A 16415-nucleotide genomic window follows, 5' to 3' on the forward strand; every position below is an offset into this window, starting at 1 on the left:
TCACCAGTCCCACTTTGCCCTCAGTGCCTTTGTCATATGAAAGTATTTTATGTCACTGTAAGCACTGGTCCCTCTGGTCTCTAAACCACAGCTTCCCACATTTTCTCATTTCTTAGGTGTCATAGTAATTTTTTCACTCTGCCCATAGGCCAGATGAAATACCTAACTATTAAATGTTTATGTTCTAAAAATTTAGTAGCCACTTGAGAAACACACGCACCCAAAGTGAAGGAAGAAATATTTTATTTCACTCTTAAATAACCACAGTTATTTACATATGGGATGGGTTTACCTGTTGGGCACTGTACAACTTCTCAAACCTTGGAATCAGACTGGACAGCCATTACACATTGATTTTCATGCACTTATTGCTTTTTATCATAGCAAATTCTGAAAACCCAGCTTTGCAAAAAGATGGAATGTGACACAATAAACTATAAACCCTGTGGGTTTACTGTGGCACCCCGGGGCACCTTGGCACACAGTTTGGGAACCGTGGTTCTAAGCCTTTGCATATTCTGTTTCTTCTGTTTGAATACTTCTCGCAGTCCAGCTTCCTTGTGCTCATCCTTCATCTCTCAGCATGGGTATGATGTCTCCTAGTAGTTTTCCCTGAACCTTTAAGACTGAGCTAGGAGGTGCTTCTGCGTGCTTTCTTAGCACACTGTACTTAGTGCAAATACTCTATCTCTTTGCACTGTAATTTTATCTTTACTTATCTTTCCTCCCCACTGGGCTTCAAGTTATTAGAGGGAAAGGGACTGTATAGTGACTGTCATACTGCAGAGGTTTCATAAATGTGCGAATTGAATGAATAAGTGAATAACCTATTGGATCTTGTTCAGAATGAGCTTGTAGGCTGGAGGAAATAAAAATAACAGTTCCAAACAGGCAGGTTGACAAGTACAGGGCTCTTTTCGTTTGTATGAGGATGCCTTTTGTAAAAGCCTGACCTTAGGGACATGCAGTGTGTCTGGCCCCCCACGACCTCCTATGCTCCTTGGCTGCGTACCGCAGACCTCCCTTGTGGGTTACAAGCCCACGGCCTCATGAATTATAACATACATCACAGTGGAGGTCATTTTGATCCTTTTGCATTTATTCATGTTGCGAGTCATTGACCCATATACACATCTCTCTGGCTCAGAAATTGTGAGTATAACTTGCTTCAGATGTGTTTGTTTTTTCCTTTAGAGGGAAATATATTAAGTTGCCTGATGGCTCAAACTCCCGGCATACTGTAGCATTATAGAAAATACAGTTGTGCTGCTGCCATTTAATCTAGAGGTGATGGAAGCTTAGGGACTGTGGCACAGGTTCTATCAGAGGGAGCGGAACATGAGTTTTACACCAGAGCAGTGGGAAGGGTCTCTCCAGGCCTCAGCCACCAGACGGTGGTCGTCCAGGTGCCTGTACTCTGGTCCTATATATTTCTGATGTCTGTTCCTGTAACTAATATAACATCCAGGAGCCTTCTGATGTGATGAATATCAAGGAAGCAGGATGACTGTTTCCTCCACCAGGCTAAAATAACTCAAGTGGCTTCTGAGAGCTCTGTAGACATTGTTTTTCTTCACTTTTGCCTTATCCTCATAAAATGAAGATGATAATGCTATAACCTGCCACAGATGGCTTTTTTTTACTGCTAATTTAAATAACATGGGGCATGAATGTTGGCTAATAATAACAGTAATAGTAATTCCAACACAGTCCTGTGTATCTTTACTTAAGAACATCATGTCCCATTCCTGTAAGATTCCCTGCCTTACTAAAATTCTCTTCTTGAGATTCCCATAGGCTTTTTTTAAAAATGCATTTTCAAAATATCCCTGTAAGGTAGACAGAAAAGTGTGTTCCCAGTTAATTGAGGCTCAGAGGTGTTAAATTACTTGAGCAAGGTGGGCACAGCTGATAATCCTTCTGTTTCCTCCTCTGTTCTCCTCAGTTGCTGCAAGGGAAGACGTTTCTCACCTCTGCTGCAACTGTGTGGGGCTCGAAGACCTTAGTAACACAGCCCGAGGCTTCAGGACTCAAGGTCTGCTGAAATGTTTCATGCGGGCAGACAAGGTCTGCTGAGAGGTCTGTGTAGATGCTTCAGATCTATTCTCTGCTGACCTTTCTTTATTGCAAGGGAAGATCTGTTTCTATACACATTTCACGTCATTACATAATTATATTCCACAGTTATAACAGTGATAAGCAGCAAAATATGCACTAGAAGCAATTTCAGGGAATGTGGAATAGTGCAAGGGAATTCCGTTCTCTTTCTGGTCCAGCTCTCAGCATTCCTGGAGACGACAGGCAAGTGCCTGTGGGTCTCTAGATCTCACTTGCCTCCTGTAGAGTGGGCACCATCCCAGTCCCTTCTCTACCTCTGTCAATTCACATGTAAGATCAGTAGGCCAGCACATCCACAGATGCTCCAAATTGGTCTCATATGGTTCTACCAATGTAAAGGAGTATTATTTTAATCAGAAGCACATGAAAGTTTATTTCAGAGCCAGCATCCACGGTTTACGGGAAAAGTGATTTGGCTGATGTAATAAGATAAATAGTAATAACTTTTACCAAACCTTTAGCTCATACCTAGCATGGGAAGCTAAATGTCTCCTGTGTATTATCTCATTTATTCTTCCCAACAATACCACAAGGTAAGTGCTCAGTGGAAGATTCTTAACTCCCCTACACTTAAGAACAGATCCAATAACCAAGCATTTCTCCATTCCCTCTAAGTACTTTTCAGTGCCCACTGCCTGGGGAATTTCCTGGCTATCGGCCTACTTTCTAGAACTCTTTGGCATTGTTGATTCCACTAGTTGAATTGTGTGCTTAGCAAAAGTCATTTTAAGATATTACCAAGCCTATGGTAGTATATGTTTACCATATAATTAAGTAATATAATTTAATTATTACATAAAGCATTGAAATATGAGTGCAGGAAGAAGCATTTCTATAAACAACTAAGTTGTGTATTGGAGCAATGATCTAAAGGCAAATTACTATAAAAACAGCTGTCAAAATTAAATGTAAGCAAGGCAACTAAGAAATAGGGGGAAAGATAAAAATATAGAAGGAATTCTGTACTCTGATTATTTCACAAATGTCTCTTAAGTTTCTGCTATACTTTACAGATACCCAAGCCAAAAGTGTCTGCCAATTTTTTTGTGGTGTAAGCAAGAAAGGCATTGTAGATTTTCACACGATCTTACAGAAAAGGCTTTAGCCCCATGTCAAAAGATTGTCAAATTAATGCCTGTTTATAGGTTACAAATTAAAATAAAATATTCATATTACGTACATACGCTGATGATGCTGTGTAAGAGGGTTCATGCAGAATCTTTACTCCCATTTTATAGATGAGGGCATTGAGGCACCAAGAGGATCATGGACTTAACCAGGGATGAAGAGACCTAGAGTTAATAATTTATATTGTTTTTTATCCTGTTGTCTGCTTCTGTCTTTAGAATGTCATGGGTATAATTTTAGGCACCCTGTAAATTTAGACAGCCCTGGCGGCTTCCTTATGACAATCACGTTGTAGCCTACAAATGACATTGGTATTTTGAAGTCCCTGATTTTTCAAGCCATGCTAAGGACAGTGTTCTCGCTGTACTTCTGGGAGTCATGGCTTTTCTCTGTATGGCCTTCTTTCCTGTGGGAGGAGAGATGTGCTTAGTAACTTCTTTCCTTCTTACAAGCCAAGATAAATGTCATCACAGAGATAAGTCATCAGATACTTGGGATTTGATGCTGTTTCATTTCCTTCTCGCCTCTTTGGGGCTGAAGCTTCTTAATCGACAGGTGCAAAGATTGAAAAGTGTCAGGAAGACGTGAGGAGGATAGAAGCCTTCATTTTGGAGAAACTAATAACCGTTCCATCATCCGGTAAAACAACCCAGGTGTGTGCATACATGCTTGCATGCGCCGGACTGGGTAATCACATTACTTATAGACATGTATTGGGGTAGCATGCATCCTTCTCAGATCTGGAGAGGTCTTATTTGAGCTCTGGATTTTGACAAATGGCGTATTTTGGGACGTGGGGTTTATTTCTGCTGAATATCTGGCTTGATTAGTGTGGAGAGGCACATGCAAAGCGGGCTGGAGCCCCACCCCACCCAAACCTCCCCCGTGCTGCACAATCAGGAAGTGCATTCTCCCTCCCATTGTGGCTTCGGAGGGAAGTGTGCTTTACATATGCAAATGCAAGCCCCAAGTTTCACTTAATAATTATCAGCTGGAGATTCTATTGATGAGCAGCTGAAGCTACTCATCAGGAGAGAAACTGCGAGTTAACCATTTCTAGGCCCCTCTGGATACTGCTGCTTCCGACCAGCCTCTGAATACTCTGGTGATTGCAGACAAAGGTTTCTGATTCCCCCCATTCTTCCCTTCTGTCTGGCCGGAGTCTGGCAGCTAACTCTTCCTGACCCCTTTTATTATCATGTGCATCTTTCCCCTGCCCCCACCTCCTTTCTCGTGTAGGGGCTCCAGAAGGCAGACTAGATCCGTCTCTATTTGCAGCAGCAGGATTGCTTACAGTTCTGGGAAGAATGGCCTCATGGACTCCCTGCAGGAGCTCTTCTTCGTAGGCAACTGCCAGCCTCTTTTTTAAAGGACACAGGATGACTCCAGGGCAGGGTACCAGGAGGGCTAGATCAAGAGAGCAGGGACTCTTCTTTCGGCTTCTCCTTTTCTTTCCTCTGTGTGCACGCTTGCACTCCGGGGCATCTGATAGTCTATTTGGCTGCTTCGTCAGCTCCCCTTGTTCGGGCTGTGACTTGGGCGTGTTCTGTGGCTGTTAGGAATGGTTTTATTTGGATTCTCTTGGGATTCTTCTTTCTGCAGAAAGTTCCTTACTTTCTTGATCCTTGTTGCAACTATCCTGCTTCTTGTCTCTCTTGTAAATGTGGGGTGTCCCCTGCCTGTCGCCTTGGAATGCAACCTTTATTTCCTGGAAAGAGCTATTGAGAGGTAGAAGGCAGAATGGAAATGTTACTGGTGCATTGGATTCTTCTTGTCCCCCAGGATAGATATCAAGAGACAACAAACGGGAGTAGGAAAGTAAAAGTTTATGCGCTTGTGCACGAGGGAGGCACAAAAGAGCCATTGAGGAAAGGGAAGGGGCAGGTGACTGGCTCCTTAGGGAGCGGGATTGTGGGGCTTTTATTAGGTAAAAGCTGAGGAGGAGTGCCTTGTCCTGGTATGTAGACGCGGGGTTTTCCTTTCGCCCGCGCTGTTGTTCGACATCCCACCACATGTGTTGCATGTATCACTAGCATGCTAGCTCTCCACCGCAGGTGTGATTTTTACTATGGTAATGGGGCATAGGTCACCTTCAGGCAACTCCTGGGTGCTAGGGTGCATGCATAAGCCAGGGAAAGTCCCGAGACTGTGGAATGTGGATCTTGGTGGTCTCTATCTGATTCTCCTAGCTTGCTGATTGGTTAGGGGCCTTATCTTGTTAAGCCAGGGGCCTTGCAGAGAACCCTGTCTTGACCCTATCTCATTGGGCTGGTTCCAGACTCAGAAGGAGTGAGAGAGAGGGTGGGCAAGGATGGGGTTTTAGAGGCTGGCTTACAGAGTCTTCTCTGAGTGGTGGTTAAGCAGATTTCCTAATTAAGAGAATGAAAGCCAACAGCAAGTACAGAGGCCCCAAGGTGGGAGAGCACTTGGTATATTGAGAAGCATCTGGAGACCAATATGGCGGGCACAGAGGGAGCAGAGGAACATGTTAAGTTCAGAAAGATAACTGTGGTCAGGATTTTTTGGGGCCTTGTAATCCACCCTAAGGTATTTCGGTGGGTTTTGTTTTTAGTTTTATGTGAAGCGATAAGAGGGGTGGTTTTAGCAGGAGAGTGACAGGATCTGATAATGATTTTTATTTTTTTATTATTTATTTTTATTTTCTTTTTTTTGAGGAAGATTGGCCCTGAGCTAACATCTGCCAATCCTCCTCTTTTTGCTGAGGAAGACTGGCCCTGGGCTAACATCCATGCCCATCTTCCTCCGCTTTATATGGGACGCCGCCACAGCATGGCTTGCCAAGCGGTGCATCGGTGCGCGCCCAGGATCTGAACCGGCAAACCCCGGGCCGCTGCAGCCGAGCGCGCGGACTTAACTGCTTGCGCCACTGTGCTGGCCCCCTGATAACGATTTTTAAATGTCATCTGGATGCTGAGTGGCAAGTAGACTGTGTGAAGCAAGGTGGCCGGTCAGGTGGCTGTTGCGTGAGTCTAGGTGAGAAATGGTGGGACCTGGGACTGGAGTGGTGGTGGAAAGCATTTGTATTTGGGTGTACTTTGAAGATAGAGCCAACATTCAAATATATTGCTCATGCAGTGTATGTGGGACACGAGGGAAGAAATTCAAGAACGAGCCCTATGTTTTTGGCCTGTGCATTGGGAACAATAATGATGCTGTTTGCCAGAAGGGGGAGCAGAAAGTTTTGGAGGTGGGAATCCAGGGTTCTGGCTTGGATGTGGGGACGTCAAGTGACTCCTGAGTCGTTGTCTCTCTCCACAGTGTTGCGGGCCCATAAGCTTGCCCGTTACTTGTAGACATTGTGCGAGGTACTTGGGGAACAAAGGTGATTCAGTGCAGTCCCTGCCTTCACTGGCACCATGCCCGCCCCGAACAGGTGTTGAGGAGGGAATGGATAGTCACGGTGTGAAGCGGGTTGCATAAGCTGCTATTACAAATGTAGTAAGTGCCACTCCGTTAGGTCCATGTTGTAGGAGGTTGCAGGAAATCCAGTGAGAGGAATGGAGCAGCCAACTCTCCCTGGGCAGCTTGGAGAAGGGTTTCTAGAAGGGATTTTCAGTCAGTTATTGGAGAGTCAATGGTAATTCACCAGGTGACAAAGACTGCAAAGGAAATGGGACAAATTCTCAATGCTTATTCCAGTTGCTAGTCATGCTACCCAGGACATAGGGCCTGCATGTGTAAGGGCTCTGGAAATACTCATTGGTGAAGATCACTGATTTCTCCAAGATATTCTTCAGGGCCAGATGATGAAGTCAGGAAGTGCAGGAGATTTTAATAGCCATTCCAGAAAGTCCAGAAAGGCTTGACCCAGGGTGTCCTCTTGACGGATCCGTTCCGTCATCCCCATCCTGACATGGCCTCTGAGGTCAGTCCCATTAGGAAAGCCTTAGGTGGGCCTCTGTCCTGGAAGGGGCTCTTCTCTTTGGGGCCAGGAATTGGGATCTTGCACTGGAGCTCCACCATCAAGGCGTCTCGGGTCCTCTGTGTCTGTCAGTGCTCCCTACCTGCAAGCTCATGCTTCATCTCAACTTGCCGAGGAAAATCCTGGCTTGGCTTCACAGTGGAGTTGAGTGGAGAGTGCTTAGTTTTATTCTTCTTGCTTTTGTGATACAATTTGTAGTGCCTTATAAAAAAAAAAAAATCACCATTATCCCAGGAGTAAGACTTGGAAGAAAATAACAATCCATCAAAAGTAGAGATGGCAGGATTCCCTTAATAGATATTAGCACAATATTTTACCCCAACATGTATTTTGCTCTTGGTAAGGTCTTATCTTTGCCAAGTGCCCACCCATCCTGATAAAGCGTTATTTCTGTCTCCTGTTATTTCTGAGCTCCTGATAAAATCTTCTGTGTTTCCTCCCTCCCCCAATCTACCCCATAAAACCTCACTCTTCATTTCTGATTTCCTCCTAAGGGAAGGTTTGTATTTGTCAGGAAAGGGTGAAAAAAGGAATGATAAGGATTTTTCTTTTTTTTTTTTTTTTTCCTTTGTGTCAATATAGATACTCATGGGAATTGGAAAATAACTTAAGTCAGTCAAACTGATAAGCGGGGGTTGGAGACTGAAGAAGGGAAGAGAAGAGAGAGAAAAGGAGGGCAATCATTTATAGGCAAGGGGATGTTCAGGCAGGCTTTTGCTTGTTTTCTCTTGTTTTTAATTTACAATTGAGTTGAGAATGATAACATGGATTTAGGCGACGTGGCAGTTTATAGGAAGAGGATGCTGTTGAAGGAATCAACCACATTCACAGAAGTACTTTTCTTTTTGAAATGTGTTAGAATATTCTTAGTAGCAGCTACTCACGCTGTTGGTTGGCTCCATAGCCATCGCTGACTTGAGCAGATGCAAATCAAGAGCCCTACTTGTCTTTGATAACTGACTCTTTCCACTGATCTCCCTTCCATCCCTTCCTTTCAGTATCCCATCAGGTCTAACTGTATAGGCCACAGCTGGGTTCTGCTGGTACAACATGACCTCGATACAGGGTCGGGCAAGGAGTGGGAGGTTTGCCTGAAGGGCAGTGGCTTTGTCTCAAAGGCAGTTGACTGTAGAGGAGATGAGGTATGTCAGAGCACCCAGAAAATATGACGGAAATCAAGCCAGTCCTCACTGATGCTAGACATCCTGAAACACCGAAGATGGGAGCAAGGCATCTTCCCTGCGTTAATCCTCACTTACAGGTGGCACAGAGGAAGAGAACTTTTGCTCGGATTTGGCATGTGCATAATTTCAGATGCAGTGGTCAGATAAGCAAACTGACCGCCATCGCTGACATAGAGCGCAAAGAACACTCTAGACTTTTAGTCATGTTTTGCATTCGATTTTCCTGTTTCAGTCCCAGGGCATTCGTGAGAGTACCGTCCTCCAAACAGAGGAGAACAGCTAAGTCTGAGTGTGCTGTTTGGTAGTCCCCCTCCCTCCCTAGGAGAGCAGATTACCACGATTCAAGTTAGATGCAGTCTGATTAGAGACACACTCGTGATGGAAGGCAGTCGTTTTTTTGGATCCTTTTCTTAAGAGTCCGTAACTTTTTTCCATAGATCTGAATTTCACTCTGATACTCTACCCCTGAAATAAGATGATCTAGAAGCACTGGGAGGATAAAGGAGCGGGAATGGATAGGCCAGGGCCTTGTGGATTTCTCTCGAGTTCTGAAACGTTGCTGCCTGCTATTGAAATCTTTCCTCCCTCTGTAATCCAAACCAGACATTGTTGTCAATACTCCCCATTAAAAAAAAAAAAACCCCTTTTTGCAGCCAGCCCCGTGGCGTGGCAGTTAAGTGCGCATGCTCTGCTGCTGGCGGTCCGGGTTCGGAACCCTCGGCGTGCACAGATGCACCGCTTGTCAGGCCAGGCTGTGGCGGCGTCCCATATAAAGTGGAGGAAGATGGGCACGGATGTTAGCCCAGGGCCAGTCTTCCTCAGCAAAAGGAGGAGGATTGGCATGAATGTTAGCTCAGGGCTGATCTTCCTCATAAAAAAAAAAACCCTTTTTGGTAAATAAATATGGCCACCAAGAATGACAAGTTGAGGTTTATGGCAAGCATGGATACACATATTTAGAAAAAGAGAGTTTTCAACGTCCTTAGTTGGTAAATGTAAAATAAAATTTAAAAACTTTGCTAAAGGATTATCCCATGTGGCTCTCTTGATGTCAACAAGATTTTAGTTACCAAAAAAAAATAAAACCTCATTAAAAAGTTTTACTGTAAAATATGATTCTCCCCAGCACATATGATTTGCCACTTTTGGAACTTATTAGTGGAATTTTATAAGGGCTATGAATATTTCATATAAAATAACACATTTATTGCTAAGGTTAAAAAAGATAGATCAGTGGAAAAATACTTATGAAATCTTTCATCTTGAGTGCTGCCAAAGAGAAAATTATGATGAAATTCTAGAATATTTCTGGGTCTGATTCTACAGTCAGGGGCCACGTTGATGACGCAGGTGAGGATGCCGAGTTCATGCTTTGCAAAAGGATAAAATCATCATGCTTGTTTGGCTTTTAGATTTGATGCCTCTACCAATGAAGGAGATGGTGTCCAACTGTTGCATGTGTATAAAATCTGGCTCAAGATATGGTGGAAGGAGAAAGGCTGCTTTCTCAACTCAACTGTTGGGGACCACCAGTCAAGCTGGGTGGCTTTGAGCCTATGCAAAAAGTGATTGAAGTTAATGAGCTAAATGGAGACAGAGGGTGATCAAAGATGATTGGAATGTGAATTGATGATGCTCTCATACACTGGTTGATTCTCCCGATTTGGACTGAATATCAACTCACATTTTCTGGGATGCACTGTATTGTTACCCTCCAATGATTGTTTTCTAAACCACCTGGTGATCTAAGAGAAGAACTCAACTTTGCTGTCAAGTCATTCAGTTATATAAAAAATAGAGCACTAAATGCATTATCCTTTGCCTTGTTTGGTGGCAATTTGAATGCTACTCACAAAGTTCTTCTGTCTGTACTTAAGACTCCCTGGACATCAAAGAGAAATAAGATTGGCCAGATTTAGAAGCTGAAGACTCCATTACTCTGCTGTGAGAACAGTAGTTCAAAGACCAACTGCCTCAAACTTTCAGAGCTTGGGATATTTGGCAAAAAACATTTGAAGCTTTGAAATCATTAAAGCTTGAAGTTTCAAGGGGCAACCACTGGCATTATTGCTCGTTAGGATACACTTAAGCACTTACAGCCAAAACCCAGCTACGGATACAGCAAATTGGTGCTAAAAATGTCTTCATTTTCTTGACTGAATGAAGCTTTTTTAAGACAAGGTTCTGGAAAATAATTTCATGGGGGAGAAAGTCAAATCGCATTTAGCCTATTATGACGAAACAAATCTAGGCTTCTTTCCCTGGCCTGATGGTTGCAAATTCTTTTTAAAAGCTTGTGAGAAACTCTTTCTCTACTGTTGTTCAGTCTTTGCCAGAAGATCTCCAGGGTCTTTGTTGGAACTCAAGTTTTCTTTGGTTGCCAAAGATGACTTCCAGAAAATCACTTCGGGGAATTTTTGGGTAAAATGTTCCCTGTTTACCCCATCACAAGTGAGCAGCCTTTGCGTGTCATTACTGCCATTTTCCTCCCCACAGCAAATCTGGTTCCACAATTCTGGAATGTAGGAAGATGGCTCAGCCGGACCTGTGTGCTATTCTGACTTGTAAACTGGCAGGAATTAGTGACACGGGAGCCTGTGACATGTCAGCAGACCCAACTGTCACATGGACATCCAGGGATCAAAATTAAAAAAACATTTTTAAACGTGAGACACTTAAGATCGAACTGAGTTTTCTAAATTTTTCTAAGATGACTTTGGCTACTAATTTAATTTATTTCGGCATTTTCAAAATGCTTTGAAGGAGGGTGTGAAGTTTTTATGTTAATGAAAAGGAGAGCATTGTGTTTTAAGAAATTACAAAACGCTTGCTTCATGAATGCAGCCTGATGAGGAAGGTAAGAAGTGGGAGAAGTCATTGGAATGAAGTGCCCTACTGGTCAAGAGAATAAGCCTGGAAACAGGGAAGCTGGACGGCCTGGCAGCTGGGGTAGCAGGCCCTGCTTTGGAAAGAGCTCTCCTCCTGGAAGGAGACGGATTGACAGGAGCAAAACAGCCCCAAGGTTGGAGGAGGTAGAATATAGGGCATCCTGGGTTATGGGAAATCAAGCAAGTCCTGGGTTATAGGATGGGAGCTGTTTAAGAATACAGTTAGAGACCAGGGCGGGGGAGCTGGGGCCCAGGGTCAGAGCAGTCCTGGGATTAAGTGTGGCAATGCTAAGACCTCCTTTGCATCTCAGCCAGTTCCTTAAATTTGCCTTAAGGAGCAAACTATGGACTTGCAAATGAGGTTTATGGTGTCTCAGCCAGAAGGTGGGGGGAAATGCCTAAATCTGTGTTTCTCAACCTCGAATACACATGAGTCTCATGAGAGTGGCTGCTGCTAAAAATGCTGATAATTAGACCCTAACTTCCAGAGATTCTGAGCTAATTAGTCTGGGATGAGGCCTGTGCACATTGGTGTTTTTTTTTTTTAAGTTTTCAGAAGTGTTGTAACGGTAGCCAGGATTGAAAACCGCTGGCCTAAGGGACCAGGGGACGAAGCAGGAGCAACAACAAGTTCAGTTGGAATTGTCTGGAGAGGGGCAAACAGGGGAGATTCTGGTTTGGGGCAAACAGAGTGATTGATCTGGAGCCAGTGAACCTGGGTTCAAGACTTGCCCTTTGCCATTTGCTGCTGGGATGGCATTGAACAACTTAAGTCATGTCTGTTTCTCATTTGTCAAGGAGGGCTAGCCAGAACACCCACTTCATTAAAGTATTGTATGAATTAAAATGAGATGACACACGCAGCCTCCAAGCACTGGATGTGCACTCATTAGGAATTTGATAGATGACCTTGAAGTAGATGGAGTTGCTTCTGTACGTTGTCAAACTGCAAAATGTGGCGGGACTAGGATTGTCATTATCCCTGGCACCTGTGAGTGAGGCTGGCAGGAGCAGGTGGAGATGGGAGGCAGGGAGACTAACCAAAGAGACCCATGTTCTAGGACAAAGGTCCACAAACTAGGCCCTGCTGGCCTAATCTGGCCCAGCGCTTGTTTTTTGTAAATAAAGTTTTATTGGAACACAGCAATGCCCACGTGTTATGCATTTCTGTGGCTTCTTTTGTGCTACAATGGCAGAGTTGAGTACTTGCATCAGAGACCCCATGGCCTGCAAAGTAAAACCTATTTACTCTCTGGGCGTTTACAGAAAAAGTTTGACCCTTATTTTAGGATAAGATTAAAAGACCTGGTTTGGGATGAAATGTTTGAAATAGAATGAGAGAAACGAGTGCTTCAAATATCAAGAAGGAAGAATTGGCAGGCCCTGGTGACAGATTGTATGTAGGGGGACTTTGCCATAGAAAGGTTAGGGATGCGGTGTCTTCCTCACGGGTAGAATGATGCAGAGGGGCAGTCTGCCTGAAATCTGGGCATGACTACAGGATTTTGGCATCCTTGACTGGAGGGATCTAGGTCTGTCACCCCCGGGAGGGGTGGTATGAGCCCCTACATGGTGGCCTCAGGGCTGGGTGGCTCACCCAGGTCCTGGCCCTTCCTCCCATTTGTGATGGTGGATGTCCCACACAGCGCTAACTGCCAGTACTCCAGAGAGATGCAGAGATGTTCACTGCACACAAATTGATTCAGATCATCACTTAGGACGATCTGGATGGCAAGTCCCTAATCTCTGTCACCGTACTGCATGGAGGTTGATTTTCAATTTATGTTTTTTGTTCTGAACCTTAGATGTTTTGATTCTTAATTCAAAGCATTCATCTCAAGTGGATTTAGAGATTCAAATCTGATGCTAAATTCATGTTTGTTGAGAAGTTTTGGAGGGAGGAGGAAGATGTTGTCAACTAAGGTTTTGAATAATGTCTCCTTTGGCATTTTAAACTCAAAGTGGGCTGAACCACAGATCAACACGTATAGGCATTATGTGACAGAGAGATGCACCATGTGTACAAATAGACTGTGTGTATCAAAAAATAGCAACCTGAAAGGAAAGGTAATAGAGAAACAAAGATAAAGGGGCTCAGAAATGAGGGATCCTATCTGCTGTTGTCTTTACGTGTCTGCCTCCAGATTCAGGAGGGAGGGTGGAAAGGAGAAATCCGAGTATCTACTCAGATTAGGCCTGATGGTAGGTTATGTGCAAACACACACCCGTGTCCCCATTTTACATATGGGGGGCATTGAGTCACAGAGAAGGTAAGTACTTTGCCCAAGGTTACTTATTAGTAAAGGGCAGAACCATGATTAAACTCAGCTCTTTCTTATTCCAAATCCCATGCTCTTATGACTCCACTTGATTTATTTGCTTTTCCTGGTTCTCTCTCCCTCTTCCCCCAGCGTTCAGTATTATAATGAGGTCACTTTTTAAGTAACTGCTGGTTTAAGATTTGCTAGACCTATTTTTTTCAAGCCTTTTTTTTTTTCTCCTAGTTCTAGATGCTAGTCCTTCCCTTCGTCTCTTCTTCAAATGCTTGTTAAGTGTAGGTAGTGTGCCAGGCCCTGGGGATAAAGAGACCAGGTATTAGGCAGTGCCACTCAAAGTGGGCTCTGTAGGCTGTTGTTGGTGCCTGCGTTAGTCAGGGTTCTCCAGAGAAACAGACCATTGAGGGGTGTGTGTGTGTGTGTATATGTGTGTATAAAGAGATTTATTATAAATTATTATGGAGATGGTCAAATTCCAAGATCTGCAGGATGAGTCAGCCAGCTGGAGACCCAGGGAGGCCAATGGTGTAGTTCTACACTGAAGACGTGCAGGCTTGAGACCCAGGAAGAGCCAGTGTTTCAGTTCACATCCAAAGGCAGGAAAAAAAAAAAAAAAAAAGTCCCAGTCTGAAGGCAGTCAGGCAGGGGTAATTCTCTCTTACTTGGGGAAGGATCAACCTTTTTGTTCTATTCAGGCCTTCGACTGATTGGATAAGGCCCACCAACATTAGGCATAGCAATCTGCTGTACTCAATCCACTGATTCAAATGTTAATCTCATCCCTAAACACCCAGAATAATATCTAACCCAATATCTGGGCACCCCATGGCCCAGTGAAGATGATACATAAAATGAACCATCACAGTCCCTAAACTGTTACTGATCTGCAACAAGATAAGTATGGAAGTTGAGAGTAGGCACTTAGAAACTTCTAAAGCAATTGGATATGCATCAAGAAGCATGGGGTCAGGAGACTTGTCTTGATGAGCAGGGTATAGACCAGTTTGTTGAACTCAGGTGATGAATTGCCTGTGGGGGAGGCTATGTACTAGGCACGTGTATTAGGGCCAAATTTTTATGCAGGATGGATTTGGGGAAAAACTCTTTCTTGACCACTGATAGTTTCAGAAATACTGGTGTGGGCACAGTTGTTTCCATAGGCCATAAAATTCCACGTGATGGGCTTTATAATGACGACCTGTACACAAAGCTAGGAGAGTGTTCCTGGGAGAGACCAGAGCCTATAAGACATCACAAAGAAGCGCAGATCACATCAGAGAGGGACAGCCTTTCCCTGTCCTACCCCTCCCCCATCCCCACCCCCAGAGGGTTAGGAGAAGGCTGAACAAAGAGTCGTCCAGGAACAAAAGGGAGAGTCAGGATGAATAAAACCAGAATGAGCCGTGGACATGACACAGCAGCAGGCCCCACTTGTATCCACTCTGGCCATGCAGCATTGGGATCGGTCAGCCGGGTTCAAGACTCAGAGTCCATCTGCACAATGAGGCCGCGGAAAGTTAGAGCTGAGAGGGGCCTGGCACATCTCACTGTACTCCCTTTCAGAAGCGGAAACTCGCTGAGGAAGAGGCAGGGGCCAGCTCAAGATAATGGACCTTTAAAACAAGCAAACCAGCAGTTAGAGTTCTGCCGTCTGTTGAGCACGTCTTACACGGCAGGCTCGGGGCACAGCCTCAGTGTGGCGTTTTCCAACACGGGTTCCCCTCACAGAGGCCTGGCATTTATTATTTTGTGTGTCTTCATTGGTGACACATCTATAGAGTTTTGAAGTGGAGAAAAAACCCGCAAGAGCTAAGTTTGGTCAAAACCATTTGGGGTCTAAAGCCAGTTGGAAATGGACAAAGGATGTTGATAGCATTTCCCCTCCAGTGCCCCTGGAATTGTAATTGCTTCGGGATTACATAACTACCGCTTTATTGATAAGCACATAATCAAAGAATTATAAACATGTAAAATGGGGGGCTTTCGAGAGAGGAGCTAGAGGAAGTGATCAGCCCCCATGGGAACACTGCCTGCTCCTCCTTTTTGCCTTTGGATGAACTTTGACCTGGCTAAGGCCGAAGGCAAGTAGGTTCAGAGATGTCACACCTCAAAGTAAGCCAAGGTTTGTTGGCCGCTTGCTCCCACATACCACTTGGAGAACACCCTGTTGTCAGAAAATTTACAGCACCTAACACCCTAATTTATATCATCAACCCATCCTACTCATGATACTGGGAAGAGGTTGGAGGAACTAATTTATACCGAGTGCCTCCCAATGAGAGGCACGGTGCTCCGTGCTTTGTATTTCCATATCTTACTTAGCCTCCCATCACACTTACAAGGTTAGCATTCCTGCTCCCATCTCACAGAAGGGAAAACAGAAGCTCAGAGCATTTCAGTAACCCCTCCAAAGAACGAACTTGCAGGTCTCATTTGTTGTTAATTTTCCAGAGCTTCTGGGCCCCTGGGGTGGGCTTCCAGAGCTTCCTGGATTCCTGCACAGATGTTCTAAAATCCTTTCATGAGAAAGAAGCCCCCCTCAGGCGCCAGAGCATCTGTACCTCTAACTCAGTGCAAGGACACAGGAGCATGGCCTCCTGTAGTTGGAGACCTTGTTTCCAGTTCCACCACACCACAGTGGGAACATGGCTTAAGCTTTTCGAGTCTCGGTTTCCTCATCCATCGTGGGGACACTGATGGCCATCTGTTTGTGCTGTGATAACCTAAGACATTATCCGCGTGAACTACCCAGCACGGGCAGGTACAGAACAGACGCGACACAACGCATAAGTCTGCCCGCTGCCAGAAGCTAGATGCACATCTTTTCCCACCCCCGCTCGAAGGGTCCGTGTCCCTTGAGAAAACACAATTGCTGTTA

At 44.6% G+C, this 16415-nt stretch overlaps 1 protein-coding gene across 10 annotated transcripts in view; it reads left to right on the forward strand.

The window, feature by feature from the left end:
* Positions 1 to 16415, forward strand: part of LARGE1 (LARGE xylosyl- and glucuronyltransferase 1) — a 535223-nt gene that overhangs the window by 215254 nt on the left and 303554 nt on the right. For 6 of the 10 annotated variants that reach the window (XM_058568473.1, XM_058568475.1, XM_058568472.1 and 3 more), the window contains one exon: positions 1946 to 2035. The exons of 3 other annotated variants lie outside the window; for them this stretch is intronic. In XM_058568473.1, coding sequence (XP_058424456.1) covers positions 1946 to 2035 — 90 coding nt within the window. Of the gene's footprint in view, positions 1 to 1945; positions 2036 to 16415 lie in introns of those variants that run through there. One more of the 10 variants, XM_058568478.1, reaches the window with a different exon arrangement.

The sequence above is a fragment of the Diceros bicornis genome, chromosome 25 (assembly GCF_020826845.1).
Source record: "Diceros bicornis minor isolate mBicDic1 chromosome 25, mDicBic1.mat.cur, whole genome shotgun sequence".
NCBI lineage: Eukaryota > Metazoa > Chordata > Mammalia > Perissodactyla > Rhinocerotidae > Diceros > Diceros bicornis.